At 35.8% G+C, this 18,624-nt stretch overlaps 1 protein-coding gene and 1 long non-coding RNA gene across 3 annotated transcripts; both read right to left on the minus strand.

Annotated features, from left to right (window-relative positions):
• Positions 1-4,992: 4,992 nt before the first annotated feature.
• LOC137808603 (uncharacterized) lies at positions 4,993-5,782 on the minus strand. The gene is made up of 2 exons (XR_011080721.1): positions 5,656-5,782; positions 4,993-5,519 (listed from the first exon to the last, which is right to left on the minus strand). It is a non-coding gene; the product is annotated as an uncharacterized lncRNA (long non-coding RNA).
• A 2,564-nt stretch (positions 5,783-8,346) lies between these two features.
• Positions 8,347-14,577, minus strand: LOC137808604 (pentatricopeptide repeat-containing protein At1g77360, mitochondrial-like). Of its 2 annotated transcripts, XM_068609793.1 has the most exons (3): positions 12,830-14,573; positions 9,816-9,905; positions 8,347-9,715 (listed from the first exon to the last, which is right to left on the minus strand). In XM_068609793.1, exons 1-3 carry the CDS (start codon positions 14,256-14,258, stop codon positions 9,690-9,692), a joined length of 1,545 nt encoding a protein of 514 aa, XP_068465894.1. In that variant the 5' UTR covers positions 14,259-14,573; the 3' UTR covers positions 8,347-9,689. The 2 variants fall into 2 exon arrangements, with proteins under 2 accessions (XP_068465894.1, XP_068465895.1); XM_068609794.1 differs by lacking the exons at positions 8,347-9,715; positions 9,816-9,905 and having other exon boundaries at positions 12,632-14,577.
• Positions 14,578-18,624: the final 4,047 nt, after the last annotated feature.

Here is an 18,624-nt window from a genome sequence, read left to right on the forward strand (position 1 = left end):
ATATTATTATTAATACTAATATTATTGATAATGTTATTAATATTATTAATTATTATTAACATTATTAATATTTTTAGTAATATTATTAAAATTACTATTAACAATACTAATATTATTAACATTATTAATATCATTATAATATCATTATTCTTTATTAATAATAATAGTAATAATCATAATAATAATTATAGAAGTAAAAATAATATTAATATGATCAAAATGTTTTTTTTTTTTTTAGTGATTAAAGGTTAGGTGTACTTATGGAACTTGTGTAGGATTCCTTTTGCAAAATAATAATAAGAAGAAGAATAAAAATAATAATAATAATAATAATAATATACAAGATTAATAATAAAAATAGAAATAATGATAATTTTAATATCCTATCATATTTCTACTATAACTAATTTCAAAAAATTTTGAAGTGGAAAGTGGATCTATTTGCATGACTTTAATAAAATATGAGATTAAAAAATTCATTAGTCACTTCATATTATGGTGGTGAAAGATTTGTGCTCTTCTAGTTCAATAAGACCTTCTCGAAGCACGGCATGATCCATCAATGGTTGAGTAGGACAAGAAAAAATTGTCAGAGAAAGCTCTTAATACAATTGTTCTATGCTTTGGTGATAAGGTGTCATGAATTAAACAAGTTGATCCTTGATCTGGAGAGCATTTGATAGTGACCTTATACCACATAGGCCCATTAGAAAGATATCCAAACCCACATGGCTAAAAGATTTCATCTAGGGTTATTTATGTTTTGTCTGATTGTGAGGATTTGAAAAGATCTTGTTGTTTTTAAATTATGTTAGCTTAGGCCAGTTGTCTACCAATGAGAAATGGTCTTTATAAAACCATTGTTAAAAAAAAAAAGAGGAAAAGTTTGTTTCAAATTTTAATAGTTTTTCCAGGGAGTTTTCATCTTTGTCCATAGGCCTGGTGTTCGTTTTCTTTTTTGCTGTTTTTTTTAAGCAACCGCGTATCAGTTGGTGCTTTCATTGAGAGTGCACCATGCCTCCTAAACCAAACAAAGACCTAGATGAAACTCTCTAGTCCATTCTAGACAAATTAGCTAACCTCCAAACCCAACTCCATAACACCCATGAACATCATGAAAATCAATATAGTAGCCTTCACCAATCCTTACAAAATTGCCAAATAGATTTGGAAACAAAACATGAAACTCTCACCCAAACCATCAACACTCTCTTAATTGCCATCCCTACACCTCTTTTTCAACACAACGACCTGGCCCCAAACCCTTCTATACCTTTTTCTATAGAGACAACATCACTTATCCCACCCTCAGGCTCTAACACTACCACCTCTACCACTCCAACCATCTTTCCCGCACAACATTCTTCTCCCAACCATGCCTAGACCACCCAAAATACAACTCTCATTTTTTTTATGGCTTGGATCCCTTAGATTGGCTCTTTCAAGTTGATTAGGGCTAACAAAACAAGGCAGGTTGCGCGGGCCGGCCCACAGCCCGCATAGAAAAACGCAGGGCAGGTTCCCTTATTTGACCTGTGAACCCACTTAAGCCTGCCCTGCATAACCTGCAGCCCGTGCGGGCTTACAACTGGGTGGGGCGGGCTGGTCCATCAGCCCGTAAGCAAAAATCCTCATCTTGTTGTTGTGTTGTGCTCCCCTTCACCTTTCTCTTCTCATCAAGAATTTTCAACATTTCAATCCTTAAACACAAAAAGCTCTCTTTGTGCTGCTATTCCTCTACCGCGAACCACCACTACGATTCATCCACCATCGCGACGCGAACACCACCATCTCTGTGACTGCAACCATCCTCCACCGCGATTCCTCCACCATCGCGGTTTCTCTTTCGTTTTCTCAGCCTAAGGTATCCTTTTTTTTTCATTCTCGTTGTGGAAGGTTCCACCAAGTGGGTGTTTTCGAACCATTCTCTTTGAGTGTGTGTGTGGTGGTCTTTTTCTTGACATTGATGGGTTGTTGATGTCACTGGCCATTGTGAAAGACATGGGTTTAGATGACAAAGTGAAAAACAATGAGGATGCAGGGGATGATGATGCCTCTCGGGTGGACCCAGGAAAAATCGGTGTTGATCATAAAGAAAGTGCGGATGAAGGAGGAGGGACCCTCAACAGATACAGGAGTGAGAATTCCATTGTTGCTATCGAGGATGAGAAGGAGGATGAGGAGAGGAAGATTGAATTGGATCCTATGTAATGCGGGCCAACCTGCATGAGGAACGGACCATGAAAACCAGCCCGCATTTTTTATGCGGGACAGGCCAACCCGACTCGTATTTTGCGGGCCTATGTGGGGCGGGTCAGGCCGCTTTGTCACTCCTAAAGCTGATCAGTTTTTTCAATTTTATAACATAGCTTGGGAGTCTCGCCTACACATGGCGGCTTTTTATATGCGTGGTTATGCTCTAAGTTGGTTCAAGTGGATGTATCAAAATCACCAACTCAGTGATTGGATTTCCTTCAATTGTGCTCTAGAACTACATTTTGGGCCCTCCACTTATGTTAATCCTCAAGCGGAACTGTTCAAATTACGTCAAAATAACACTATTACCGAATACCAGAGAACATTTGAAAAGCTATGCAATCGGTTTTAGGGCTCACTCCATAAATGATCCTAAACTATTTCATCGCGGGCCTTATTCTGGAAATCAGAGTTAGGGGTGCTCCAACCTACTTCCACCACCCAAGCCATGGGTCTTGCCAAACTCTTAAAATCCAAGAATAATGGCGCCAAGCGTTTTATACGTTCCTCAGCAATTATGCCTCAGCTATCCCAACACTTGCTACCCCCACTTCACCTCCCTTTTCTTCAACCAGCTACACCATCCACATCCTCACCTCTACCTATAAAAACTTACTTCAGCCCAACTTCAAGAGAGAAGAGCGGTGGGCATGTGTTACAATTGCGATGAGAAATTTTTTCCTAGTAACAAATGTGCAACCAAATGTTTTTTGTTGTTGCTGGGAGATGAAGGCCCCTAAGATACATAACCAGATACCCTTTCCACCTTAGACAATGACCAAGAAACCGTGAAATCCTTTCACATCCACCTATCTATTCAAGCATTAATCGACACACCTTCAACCCACACATTTAAGTTCCAAGACTACATTGTCAGTCTTCCAGTCACTATTTTAATCGACATTGGCAGCTTTCATAATATCCTTCAACCTCGCCTTGCCTTGTTTCTTAACTTTTGTACTCTCCCAATCACACCCTTCTCCATAATGGTTGCCAATGGTGACAAAATACATTGCACATCTATATGCCCCAACCTCACCATTTCCATTCAACAACATTGTTTCTCCATGCCCTTCTACTTAATCTCTATTCAAGGTGTTGATGTAGTCCTTGGCATGGACTGGTTACGTTCTCTTGGACCTCTACAAGCAAATTTCTCTACACCTCAACTCTCTTTCAACCAGTGGCCTTCCCATCACTCTGCAAGGTACCACTAAGCTTTAGAATAACCATGTTTCGACCACCAACATTTGTCACCTTTTACACACCAAGTCTGTAACATCTTTTCATCTCTTAGTCTTCTAACCAGACCCCCCTTCTCATTCTCCACCTCCATCTAATATTCACCATCTCGTTACCAACATCTTTCATGCTTACCAATCAGTTTTTTCCATTCCTCACGGCCTACCCCCCACCGCCCACACAACCACCAAATACCCTTACTACCAAATTATCCACAGTAAATATCAAGCCCTACCGTTACCCACATGCCCACAAACATACCATGACTTCACCCATTCAAGAAATGTTAGAGGAAGGTATTATTCGCCCAAGCAATAACCTTTTTCTCTTCACTGGCTATCCTTATTAAAGAAAAAGGATGGGTCGTGGCCTTTTTATGTTGATTATAGGGCTTTGAATGCTATTATAGTGAAAAATAGATTTCCAATTCCAACTATTGATGAATTACTGGATGAGCTAACAAAAGCTATGGTGTTTACTAAGTTGGATTTAAGGTCTAGATATCACCAGATCAGAGTACAATCCACTTAATGCCATAAAATAGTTTTTCGAACCTTTGATGGTCATTATGAGTTTCTAGTTATGTCGTTTGAGCTTTATAATGCCCCTTCTACCGTTTGTGCAAGTTTTCTTTAATGACATTCTTATCTACAGTAAATCCATGTCCGAGCATATCCAACACCTCACCATTACTCTCCAATTACTTCAAGACATCCAAGAATCCAAGTGCATGTTTGCAACACCTAGGGTTTCCTATGTCGGCCATATCATTGAAGCAGGGATTGTTGCCTTTGACCCAGACAAGATCCAAGCCATCCTGCTTTGGCCCAAACCCACCTCATTCACCACTCTCCGCGTCTTTTTAGGAATTACCGGGTTTTATCGCAAATTTATACGCGGTTATGTCACTCTTGCCACTCCACTCACGGATTTACTAAAATTCAAAGTTTTTACATGGAATAAAGAGGCAGAAAAATCCTTTTTACAATTTAAGAAATTCCTAACTATATCCCTTGTACTGTATCTTTCAGATTTCTCTCTTTTGTTTGTGGTTGAAACAGATGCCTCCAATTCTGCCACAGGTGCGGAACTTTTCCAAGCTGGACATCCCATTGCTTTCTTCAGCAAGAAGCTCAGTCCCAATATGCAGAATAGTTCAGCTTATATTAATGCAATGCTTGCAATCACTGAAGCAGTGAAAAAATGGAGACACTACCTAATTGGCACTCATTTTCAAATTATCACAGATCAACAAAGTCTTAAGGGGTTACTTACCAAGGCATGTTCTACACCAGAGCAACAAAAATGGGCCATCAAACTCATTGGTTACAGTTTTGAGATACTGTACCTCTCAGGCCTCCACAATCAAGCAGCTAATTTCCTCTTTCGGCCACCCACTTCTTTTTTTTGGCCATGTCTTCCCTAATCCTAGAAATCCTCATGCAATTAAAAACATATTACCTGTCAGAAAGTCACAGCTACTCAAAACAAAGACTATACCTTTCAAAAACGACCTTTTGTATCACGACCGAAGACTTTATATGTCAGCCTTAAGATCTCTGCGCACCACCGTGCTTCACGAGTTCCATGCCATACCTTATGCTGGACACTCAGCCTTAAAGCCACCATGGCTCGCTTAGTCACGTCCTTCTATTGGACGGGAATGTATAGAGATGTTAAATCATTCATCAAACAATGCCTCCCTTGCCAACAAAATAAACCAATCAACACCAAACCCTTGGGTCTTTTACAACCCATTCCCCCACCCACCCAAATTTGGGATAAGCTCACCACAGATTTTATAACACACTTATCCTCGTCATTTGGCCACAGTCATATGGGTTGTATGTGACTGTTTATCCAAATCTGCCCACTTCATAGCACTACCCACCTCCTTCACCGCAACCCAATTGGCTAACTGTTTTTCTGTTCAGATTTGCAGGTTGCACGACATTCCCAAATCCATCATCTCCGATAAAGACCCACTCTTCCTTGGCAATTTTTGGAAGCAACTTTTTCACCTACAAGGCACCAAACTAAAATTTAGCATCGCCTATCATCCCCAAATAGATAGGGAAATGGAAGTCATAAATAGATTATAAATTTATCTTCGTTGTTTCGCAAGTGACCATCCGAGGACATGGTACAAGTACTTACACCTTGCTGAGTTTTGGTATAACTTGTCCTACCACACCGCCATCAATACACCTTTCCAAGCGTTGTGTGGGCGACCTCCACCTTCCAAAACAGATTACATTCTTGGCACAACAGAACCAGCTCTCACTGCTACCTTACAAGAGCGCACACAGATAATGCATCGGTTGAAGACCACCATCGCTCTCACTCAACGTCGCATAGCCCAAATCACAAACAAATCACGACGTCATCACGTCTTCAACGTTAATGATTGGGTGCTACTGCGACACCAAGCATACTGAAAATGGTCCCTCTCTTCCGAGCCTCACCACAAACTCACTAGAAAATACTACGGTCCATACCACATCACCAGACGTATAGGAGAAGTGGCTTACGAACTCGACTTCCATCCCTCGTCTAAAATCCACCCGATCTTCCATATTGTATTACTTAAACCTTACCACGGCAACAAAAACACCACCACTCACCACCCCGGTGACAACCCTCCCATTTTTTCCCCACCTTCCAACACTCTCTACGATTCAGAACTCAACTCTGAACACTCAAAAAACAATTTAACCCCTTCTAACACTTTACTCCCTCCTCACACGGATTCTTCACCTAATAACGAGATTTCCTCTACCAGCAACACGTGTCCACCATTAATGGCCACCGTTGCACGACCTTTCACCTCTCACGTACTCCTCTACCAGCAACACGTGTCCACCATCAATGGCCACCGTTGCACGACCTTTCACCTCTCACGTAACCCACCCACGTGCCTCTGACATCATAAATACAGCTTACAACAACATTAAAACCCACCCACACTCCATTAAAACTATAAGCCCATCAGCCAACTACCCCATTAATACTCACACACGTCATTAATGCTACAACTGTTTCACATTTACCCTTCCCAACCCTCCAAATCCATCCTAATGCATCCCTAACCCACTCAAACAAACCAGCCCAACCCACACCAAAAACAGCCCCAACCTCACCAACTACATAGTCCCCTCCACTAATACACCTTACTCGGCCAAACAACATTCAGTCCCAACATCTACAACATTCAGTCCCAACATCTACTCCACATTCCTCACTCACAGCCCAACCAAATTCACCACCCAACCAAAGCTTCTTATCCAATCATAGCCCTTTGATAACAACACCTCCCCACTCTACACTCAAGGAACCCTTCACATACCCACAACCTCTTTCAAATGCCCTTCCCAAACCCACGTCCAACAACCTTGAGGACAAGGTTGATCTGCAGGTTACAACAATTGATAGTGGCCTTATACCACATAGGCCCATTAGAAAGATATCCAAGCCCACATGGCTAAAAGATTTTATCTAGGGTGATTTATGTTTTGTCTGGTTGTGAGGATCTGAAAAGATCTTGCTATTTTTAAATCCTGTTAGTTTAGGTCAGCTGTCTACCAATGAGAAATGGTCTATATAAGAGCATTGTTAAAAGAAAAAAAGGAGGAAAAGTTTGTTTTAAATTTTAATAGTTTTTCCATGGAGTCTTCATCCCTGTATGTAGGCCTAGTGTTCATTTCCTTTTTTGTTGTTTTTTTTAAGCAACCGCATATCAGCATTGATGTGCAAATTGATGGTTAGACGCTATTGTTTTTGTGTTCATTGTCCAAGACACATGATCACTTCAAGAAAATCTTACTATATGGAAGGGAGGCTTACTCACTTATGGAGGTTCATGTTGCTTTGAGCTTTAAGGAGTTAAATAAGAAGTTTGAAGTTAATACGTCTAGCGCTGAAGATGACCTTGTAGCAAAGGGTAGATCATCTACCAATGATAACAAATGAGGTAAAATGAAGTCAAAGTCAAGGTCAAAGAATGGTGGAAATACAGCTCCTATAATGTTTTCATTGCAAAAAGGAAAAACACACCATAAGACTTTGCTAGAGAGACAAAAGAATAAGGCTACCAACCTTGACAGACTTCTGAACGATTATGAATAATCAATGATCCTTATGGTGTCAAGGAGTGATGATGATTGCAAGTGAATAATGGACTTTAGATGTTTATTCCTAATGACACCTAATCATGTGTCCTAAGAGTTTACAAAATTTGAAAAAGGTTTAGTTCTCCTTGGTGACAACAAGTCTTTCCATGTGTATTCAAATATGTGAAAATGATAAACAATGTTACTTTCACTATTAATAGTCCAATGCACCCGCACATATATCTTTTCCTGTAACAGAGGAAGTATGTTTACTTATTAATGATAGAAAGAGGTACATAACATGCAAACATTCACATTAACATGTCGTAAAGCCACAGCAATCCAACTCATTGTTCCCGTATGTTACCCAGTCGTAAAAAGTACGAGGTCTTTTGAATGCTACAAGTTTCTTAAATATTTAGAGGAAAAACTAAACAATTATTCAAACACAACAAGCGGTCCTTAAAGTAGAGATTATGCATCAAAACAACGACAATCAAATGCAATAATCTTTTTTTATGGTATACTGTTAGCCGAGCAACCAATAATCCTCATTTATTAAATCCTCTTCCTATAGTTGGTAACAATCGTAGATATACAATTATTTACACAATTCTCTGCATTAATAAAGAAATACTTTAGGAAGTTAAATAGACCGTTAGGTATAACGGATAAATTATCAGTTTAAGCTGTGTTCATTTTGCTAATAACTGATATCACTAGTAATGAAAAAGCAATCTACCAGAATAACAATTGATTTAAGTTTGAGTTATGCTTCAACCATTTGAAGTAATTTCAAAGCATATATATAATATTAATACAAAGTTGCATGTCAACATGTGACAAGGAACATCTATAACTACAACTGAAAGTAATAAATAGAAGTATTCACACCAGGTGTTGGTAAGGATCGAGGGACACTTTGCTGAACAGCTTAGGTTTGATAACCATCCATCTTGGTATGCTATTTAGAAGTAGGCACCAGAAACCCATGCTAAAGCTCTTCCCTTTCACTAATCTTTTCCCAACCAAAAAACAACAAAGACTAATAACATATTTCCTCTTTTGTGCATACAGTGTAAATGAGCTAGATGTGGGGAAAAGACAAACCATAGATTGCAGACAATAATCATAAAAAATGTTTATCAACGCAAGATACACTCAATTTGTAGCAGGTTACTACCACGCGTTACATGAGATGAGTCAAGAGTGTCTATTATTCTGATTAACCATGAGAACCTTCTTTAAATAAAGGAGTAAATCTCAACCAGATTAAATTCTAAAATATCACCCTCACCTTTGCCAAATCTATGGACAATTTGCATCAAACATATCAGCATTTTTTAAGCATTACGGCATATTTGAGAGATGAATGCACCAAGCAAAGTAAAGATACGTGGGAAATGGGTGAAAAAGTGGAGATAGGAGGTTAGCACTCAGCAGTATGCGCAATATCCCTCTGAAGATCCAAAATTTTGTCACCTTATTAGCATATAATAAAATCTCTTTCCTCAAAACCTAGTATAATGAACATTTTAATGAAAAGGAAGAAACAGAGCTTTCCTGGGGTTCTTTGTTGTTCAAGCCATGGCTAGAGCAAGAACAAGAAATAGCAAAAGGACTACAGTGGGAGAATAATCCATGAATTTTGATTCAGAAGTAGCTAGGTTCTGTAAATGAGAGCCGAGGAGAGAGGGTAGGGGGGAAGAGTGTGATCCAAATAAACATACCCACAATTTAACTGTCATATGACTACAGAAAATCCTTCAATGATGCACATACTGCAAAAAGAATAGTTGAGCAAGGTGTGTACCTCTTTGGAATTGTCAAACAACCGGCCTCAAAAGTAGAAAACCCATGACCCACTAAAAATATTCAGAGAATTCTTTAAAAAAATCAGAGTATTTGAAACATTTAAGTGCATGAAACAGCCAAAAATAATAAAAAATAAAACCCCTCCTAATGGCACGTATACCACCCCTAAGAAAACTCTCCACCACTTTCGGTCTTTATGGTCCGAGTGTTTTAAATTACCGTTGTGGACAGACTTGCAGAGACTGCAAAAACTTTGATATTTTGCGATCACAACTCTAGTACCATGACTCCCCCTTACACCAATAAGGCAACGATATCAGTAACAGATGCACAAAATATTATAGAGTATAAGCATGAAGCACTTGCATTAAAGCACTGATAATAAATGTCCACCTATGAGCCCGGAACAAGGAAACTCAATCTGCAGCTTTGCTCTAAGCAAGCATGCGCAACTTTCATGAAAAGCCCACAAAAACTGCCATCCTACAAAAATATGAAAAACAAATTGAAGAGAAAATGCTGGGACTGGGTTGACAATTATAAACCGATAGTCAAATGTAAATAATTACATGAAAGGCATACTAATATTTTTTATAATGATTATGATTATTCTATCATGACTTCTTAATTAGAAAAAACAGCACCAAATTCCATATAATTCACGAACCGCTTAGTTCATCTCAGGTAGCCGAGTGTGATCAGCCTAATATTAACATAAACATTTTAATATGAGGAGAATAAAAGAAATTGTACAGAAAGACAAAATGGACAAGAAATTATCCAAAAGGAAAGGCTACCATGTGAAAACAATGAAACTCAGAACACTGCTTGAAAGAGAGGCAAAGCTAACCGAGACAGTCAAGAACAAGCAAAAAAATCCGTTTCCAAGACCAACAATTGAGTGTTAAAAGCATACGCAAGCAAATATCTAACAGATTAAAGAAGGAACTGAAAAAATCTATCAGCAAAACCATCTAAAACGATTTAAATTTCGAAATGAATAGTTTTTCTATAGATTAATGTTCTTGACTCATGTAGCCAATCACGCCCTGTAGAAAGAAGCTTTATAGTTGTTGTATTCACATAAAATGCAATTCCATTCCACAAACACTAGTATAAAAAGGAAGAACTTTTTAATGAAAAGGAAACAACAGTTGTTTGCAGGGTTGTTTATTGATAAAAGCCATGCCTAGAGAACGGAATGAGTGCCATAGTTCTATAGCAAAGGAAGGGGGTATTGGGCAGGATAGGAGCAGCTTGTTTTGCAAATGAACATACCCACAGTTCGACTTCCATACAAACCTTTGAAAGAACTGGATCAGAAATAACAAGAAAATGGTAAAATTATTCGAATAAATCCCCATTTTGTTGCTCACTAGAGATGAATTTGTAGGCCAGAATGGATAAGACATTATTGAAATATAACCCAGGTATTTGTTAGACCTGGACTCTCCCACTGAAATTCTGATAAAAATCTTCCATACCCACCAATGTATGTCATTAGATAACCATTATGTCATAATGCTGCAACATGGCATTTTGGAACCCTCCACCATTCGCCATTATTCACCATACCACACATGTGGCATCTATGATGAAATTCCTCCTCTTTTTTTTTCGCTTTTAAAAAGACCCAGTTAAGGGTTTCTTTATACTTGAAATATATCAATCCATTATAAAAAGTACTGTCTACTAGACAGTTAAAAACTGTCTCCATCTATTCCCACTCTCTTTCTTACAATTAGTAGCCCACAAAACATTTGCTGCTATTAATATAGTCCCACTCTTCCTCTTCCTTTCCTTTATAATGAGTAACTCTTTTTTTTGTAACAACGTTACGGATTAACCATCATAAGCAGGGACTGGCACACAAGGTGTAGTCCCACTCTTCCTCTTCCTTTCCTTTATAATGAGTAACTCTTTTTTTTGTAACAACGTTACGGATTAACCATCATAAGCAGGGACTGGCACACAAGGTGGGTATTTCCCTCCAAACATAATTTATTCCATACTCAAAGTGGTAACACTAGGACTTGAACCCTGAATCACTTGGTTAAAGGACATAAGTCACTACCACTTGTGCCAACCAATGTTGGTTTCTAACAACCTACAAAGAATGTTAACGGGATACCAAGAGAAAAATATAGGGTAGCAGCAATATAAATTTTACTATAAATGAGAGTGGTCACACAAGAAAGGACAAAATACAAAATGATTAATTAATACAAGGATTCATTGGTGTGGTACCAATTGAGAAAAGGATGATAAAAAATCAATCAAGGTAGATTGGATATGGGAAAAAAGTCATTAGCAGCACCACTGAACCAGTAAGGAATAGTTGCATGGTTTTTGGTCATGAAGAGAGAGAGAGGAAGAGCGGAAAAAAAAAAAAAAACATTGATAAAATTGTTTAAGAGCAGCCTCATCATGACTAACATTCCTGAGAATTTGGCCTTTAACCAAGCCCAATGACAATATGTGAAATCCATACAACCGACTTCATTTGGTGGGATAAGGAATGCCCATCTAAGTGTGTCAATCTCCAACATTAGAAAAGAAATTATAATCATAAATTATCAAAAAACACATTTATATACTCAATATCAAGAGAAAAGATAACTTGTCAATTATACATGGATATAAATATAAAAAAGAGTTAAGGATGATCTTGTTTTTAAAATATTTGGAGACTTGTTAGGTGAGGTGTATGATCCATGTTCTCATATCTCTATACTTTGGAGGATTTTTGCTCCGGATCCCCATCTCCACAGGGTAACAATTCATAAACTTAAGGCCTCTAATGCGATAACAGAAAATTGACTTGCAAATACATAGATAGTAAAATAACCATGTAGAAACATGAAACAAGGAAACTCAATGTGCAACTCTGTCAAAAGATGCATGATTTTTATGAAATGGCCAACAAGAACTGTCTGCACCACAAATGTGAACCAAAACATGGAGAGGCAAGCCAAATGAAAATATTTACAGAAAGCATTCACGTTCATAACAAATATTTTATATTATGAACATCCAGTCATGAAAACTAACTCTAAAAATTTGCACGCAAACCGCCTATGATTCATGATTATTTATTATTATTAATAAGTTGATCCTAAATTGCAGTATGACTAGCCTAAAAACAGATATTTAAAATAAGTGGAAGAAAAGGAATCAAACAAGAAATATAACTACTAAGACAAAAAGACTATCACAGGGAAAGGCAATCATGGAGTGAATATGATGAAACTTGCAGAACACCATTTTAGCCATCAAAGACAGTCAAGAACAAGTATAACCTGCCCGTCTTTGGCAACAAAGGTGGAAAAGCAAATTCTTAGATTACAACTGGACATGAGCTTTCCACTTCCTATAAATACTATCATATCTGTCTCTTGCACTTCTACCTTCTTTATAGAAGGCATCCTTCAATAATGTCATTGTAGATTCATACACCTTGATCCTTCTATAAAGCACATCCTCGGCCAGCCTCTTCACCTCCGCGAATCTACTCAAGTTACAAAGTCCAATTAGCATGGCATTCGCACTCTCATCAAGCGGCTTGACATGATTCTCATCAACATAACTCCAAATTTCATGTGCTGCTTCAGGGTCATCACAATCAAACAACATTTCAATGGCGGCAGCGCAGTTAGGGCCGGTGGGCGGCCATTCATTCTTGATCATCTCGAAGAAGAAGCTCTCCGTCTCACGCACCTTCTTGTTCTTGACCAAGCACTCAAAGATCATGTTGTACGTGAGGGAGTCCGGAAAAGCGCCATGGAAAGCCATCTCATCGAGCAGGCGAATCGCGTGATCAATAGCCACATTGTTGCAGAGCAACCCAATCATGGCATTGTACATTATCAAATTAGGCACTAACTCGCCACTGACCATCACATCCCACATAGGGACAGCGTGATGGGCGTCGTTTCGCTTGACAAGAGCGTCAAGCGCGTTGGTAAAGAATTTCAAACCTGGGAAGCAATCATGGTCCTTCATAACCTGAAGGAACCTGACAACATCATCCATGAGGTCAGCGCGAAAGAGGGTCATAAAAAACGCGTCGTAGGCAGCAACATTGCCCTTGTTCCACCCAACTTGAGCCACCATATCACCAAACGTGATCTTAGCTTTAGCAGCATTGCCTTCTTTCTGCCACCCTTCCAGAAGAATGGCAAAGGTGTCGCCGTCAGGCGACACCTTCGCCTTGATCCCCTCAAGAAACTCGACGCCCACGGAGGTTTGGTTGTCCTCGCTGCAAATGGCGCTGAGGAGCGAGTTAACGGCGATCACGTCCTGTTTGACGCCGTACCTGTCCATGACGTCGAAGCTCATGACGGCCTCGTTAAATCTACCGGCAGTGGAGTAGCTCTGGAAGACGGAAGCGAAGGTGGAGAGAGAAAGCTTCTCTTCCTGTTTCATGGACCTGACGGCGTCCCACATGGGCTCGAAAAGCTGGTTTTTTCCCAGCAGGTCGACCATCAAGTTCCAGGTATGGGCCGGGTGCTTTTTGCCGCGCCCGGCCCACCGGAAGAACTTGACGGCGGAGGAAGGGTAATTGTAGGAGAGTTTCAGGACCTCTTCGATGAGGTCATCCTCGGGGACGATTCCCGAGGAGGAGAGGGCGGTTTCGATGTCGTGAGGGGAGGCGCGTGTGAGGATGTCGCAGATGGCACGCGCGGTGGAGGAGACGTTGGGCGCGTCGAGGTGGGAGGGGAATTGGTTGGGTTTGGGAATCGGGGGTGGTTGAGGTTTGTTAGGGTTTATGGATGCGTACTTTAACCCCCTTGACCTAGCGGGGTTTTCCAGCACTGCCTCCATGTTACGATTCATGGATGAAAGGGTCTGGTGCGGGGCATCGAAAGGCCTTCTTCAAGATTTGCGTTGAATCAGTGGAAGCAGTGAATTGGGTTGGCGACGAAACTCGAAGGAGGGGAAAGAAAAATGGGAATTGGAGATTGCTTGTGAAGAAGGGAATGGTGTGGGGTTCCGTTTTGAGAGTGTTTTGGAATAGTCGAGTGCAGAGTGCAGTGTGCAGTGAGTTACAGAGATGAGTTTGCGTTGTGTAACAGTAACAGAGATGAAGAAGACTGTGAGAAGATCCAAGAGAGATGTGAAACTGAGATACATGCGTGTGCATAGAAATGGGCCTCTGTCAGGAGATGGCCCAAATTGGTTGGAATATATCACCATAACAGATTTTTTGCTGCAAAAAATAAAAATATTTATAATATTCATATTTTTAAAACAAATTTTTGGTATTGAGATGAAGATTAGGTTTAAGTCTATGGATCATAAATAATAAGGAAAACAATTTTTGAACCAATTTGGAAATTAATCTTTTTATAAAATTTCTAATTTAAAAAAATCCAGTTTCTTTTAGCAGTATTAAATTAAGCTAAACGTTATATTTTGTTAGTTTTATTTTTACTTTTATAAAACTTTAAATATGAATTCATAATTTTTGGATTTTAAAAGTGTAATTTGATATGCTATTTAAATTTCTAAAATTTCAATTTTAATTTTTTTTATGTAAGATCAATTTACGTTAATTTCATTTAATATCAACTTATTTTGATTTTGCATCATAACAATCTATTGTCGTAAAAGCATATATAAAAGTTAATTTTCCCAAGAGTTTAAAGTGAAAAATTTAAAATACTTAGGATAATTACTGCAAAATATGTGTATTTTATTTGTAACACGTTTTAAGAAAATACATTGCATTTATAATTAGCCAGGTGAAGAAGATGTTAGCCAAAATGAGAGATGAGTTCCATTTGTGTATAGTATTCATTTGATTGGTGTAGATACTAACACCATTATGTATTTTATTTTCATCATGCTTCATATACCCATTGCTTACTTTCCATACTCATACCTTCTCTTTCTCATTTCACTTTTCATCTCCTCTATTTTCTAATTCCACCTCAATCTATCAACATATGAATTCAAGCATTTTATGGATTTTTTAAAATTCACTATAAATTCAATTCACATTCATTAAAATAGATTATCATATCCATTTTAACTATATCAAATTTATTTGAATTTTTCAAATTCATTTAAAATAGATTAAATTTAGAATAAATTTACTTTTTCAATTATATTAAATCTCGTGTGTGATCAACCTAACGTGAGAGCAATTCAACTTAATCTTGGTCGACTTGACTCGACCTCGTTTAGGTCGACTCCACTAGACCTGAATCTAATCCAAATTCAATTAAATAGATTTGACTTAAAATCCAAAAATATAGATTTGGATTTGAGATAAATCCATTAAAGTGAACGTAATATAAATTTGGATGATTATGAATTAGATTTAACAATTTGAATTTTTTCCCACCCTTAATTGACGTTATGGTGGATCATACCTGAGTCTATGGTTGTTGCCTTTGTACATTATTCTTTCCATTTAGTATCTCATCACTACAAGAAAATAATTATATAAAAACTAATTTTAAAGATAAAAAATAATTAATCATTATATTATCTTATCACTATAAGAAAATAGTTAAATAAAAATTAATTTTAAAGATAAAAATAATTAATTACTATATTAACTAGATTATATGTTATTTTAAAAATTAAATAAATTATTAATATATAAAATAATTTTTATTTTTAATAATAGTTTTTAAATTAATTTCTATATTTAGTTGTCAAAATTTTAGTTATGTAAGTTATCTAAGTTAATTATAAATATTTGAATGTAACGCACACTATAAAATATTAAATGTATATTATTTATATATTCTATATACACATTATAAGTAATTTTTTATTATAAATAGTTAATTGAATTTAAATAAATAGTCACAAAATATAATGAGAAAAATATAAATATAAATTATATTAATAAAGGTATAATTGGTAACGAAATATATATACTAAAAACAGTTACATAGTACGTAATTATAAAAAAAAAATCTTTATTAATAGTAAAAGAGTAATGAAACGAGTATGAATGTAAATTGATGGATGCCTATTACAAAATAGAATAAAGATGAAAATTTAAAAATGAACTTTTTTTTAAAAATAAAGAAAAGGATATTCAAACTCGTGTCAAGCTCATCCTAGTTACGTCACATCAATGTCATTCTATCTCTCTCATTTATTCAAATTACTTCTTTTATTTTTATTCAAAGTAAACATTCTTTAATAATAAATTAGTAAGATTACACATGCATATGTGTACTTTACATCACTTAAAATTTATTCAGTTACATCTCCAATCAATTTTTATACAATGCAAATTTTAACCCTTCTAAATGTTTCTTATAATATATTTATGATTATGTCTATTAAATTTCACATAATTTATTTTTTAAAGATATATTATCTAATAATAAATATTTACGTATTTGCAAATATCATATTATCTATTAAACTCACGTGATAAACTTTTAAATAATTTTAAAATTGTATAAAATTTTATATACATTATTTAACTAATAAGAATATGGTATTCAATGACTGAATTAAATAACCTAATATATATATATAAAGGTCTATTCAATTTACTTCTTTTATTTTTACTCAAATTAAACACAATTTAGAAATTAAATAGGCAGCTAATTAATATATATTCTACCAACTTTTAACTGTTGTGCTTAAGGGATAAGTTTATATTGGTTGCACTCTAAGAAAATGATAAAATAGAAACCAATTTTAAATATTAAATTAGAGACTTTAGAGACAAAAAAAAGTTGGTTTCTAAATTAATTTTTATTATTATTAAATAGTTTCTAATTTGGTATCTAATTAGTTACCAAATTTTTAACTACTAATTATTTATATTATAAATTTGGAAGTAAAAACTTTGGTAGCTAATTAGATATCCTATTTTTTTTAATTTCTAAAATGATCTCTGATTTAGTCAATATAATAATTAGTTATTTTTTGTCTCTAAAATTAATTTTTATTTAATGATTTATTGTAGTTTGAAACAAAATTCATCTTTTATTGAGCAAAATCAATCATTATTTATAAGAAATTAAATATTTAAACAATGAAAAAATATTTCAAGTTTCGTTAGATAGATTTTTGGCTTTCTAAAAAAATCATTAAATAAAAATTAATTTTAGAAATCAAAATAATTAGTTACTATTTAATTAAATTAGAGAGTATTTTATAAATTAAAAAAATTATTGATATCTAAAGTAGTTTTTATTATTAATAAAAATTATAAAATAATTTTTAAATTAATATTTAATTATTAATTATCAAGATTTTAGTTACTTACTATTTTATATTCTAAATTAATTTTTATTAGTCTTTTATAAACTAATTTAGAATCTAAAATATTAATCTCTAACTTTATCTAACTAATTTAGATATAAATTTATAAATAAATTTATAATTTTTTATTAATAATAAAAACTATTTTGAATATAAATATTTTTTAAAATTTTAAATTAATATATAATTTAATTAACATAATAATTAATTATTTTTTATCTCTAAATTTAATTGTTATTTAATATTTTTTTTATTTGTAAATAATTCCCATACTTCTCATCAATTAAGTTTTTGAAACTTATGAAAATGCAGGGACAGCAGAAATTGTAAAATCCAATAAAAGATGCCTTGTGGGATTTTACTTCGATCCAATAAAAGTTCGACAGCATTAGGAGCACAAAAGGTGAGTTAAAGCATATTGGAGGGTTCCTAGATAAGCCTTCAGGTAGTGGTAGTGGGTGAAGACCCTCTGCATCTGACATATGCAGATGATGGACAAAAGCAAAATCTTTCTGCCATTTCCATAATTTATTTGTACCTTCAAACAAAATATAATGAATCCCAACAATAATACAAACTTCCCTCAGTAGCATGCCAAAGAAAAAGGTTGGTGAAAGATGAATGAATGACGGTATTGTGAATTAAGAAACCTCAAGTTGCAACTTAATGATCTTATTCCCACAACTTTTGATGAAGTTAAAGGAGCATTACTTGAGAGCATTGTGCATATGGCATGTCACATATTTTAATTAACAAGGAATCTCTCGTGTTGGAGTGTTTCTTTACCACCAGATTTTGGATAGTAGATACAAGTTAATGCACTTAGGGTGGTCGAATTATCTCTTTGTAGTGGAGCTAAGTTGACTCCATATACAAAACGAAAAAGAGAACCAACATTGTCTATAGTTATTGTCGACAATCTATGTATGATTAGATATGATGCCAACAATAAGGTACT

The sequence above is a fragment of the Phaseolus vulgaris genome, chromosome 3 (assembly GCF_000499845.2).
Source record: "Phaseolus vulgaris cultivar G19833 chromosome 3, P. vulgaris v2.0, whole genome shotgun sequence".
Classification (NCBI taxonomy): Eukaryota; Viridiplantae; Streptophyta; class Magnoliopsida; order Fabales; family Fabaceae; genus Phaseolus; species Phaseolus vulgaris.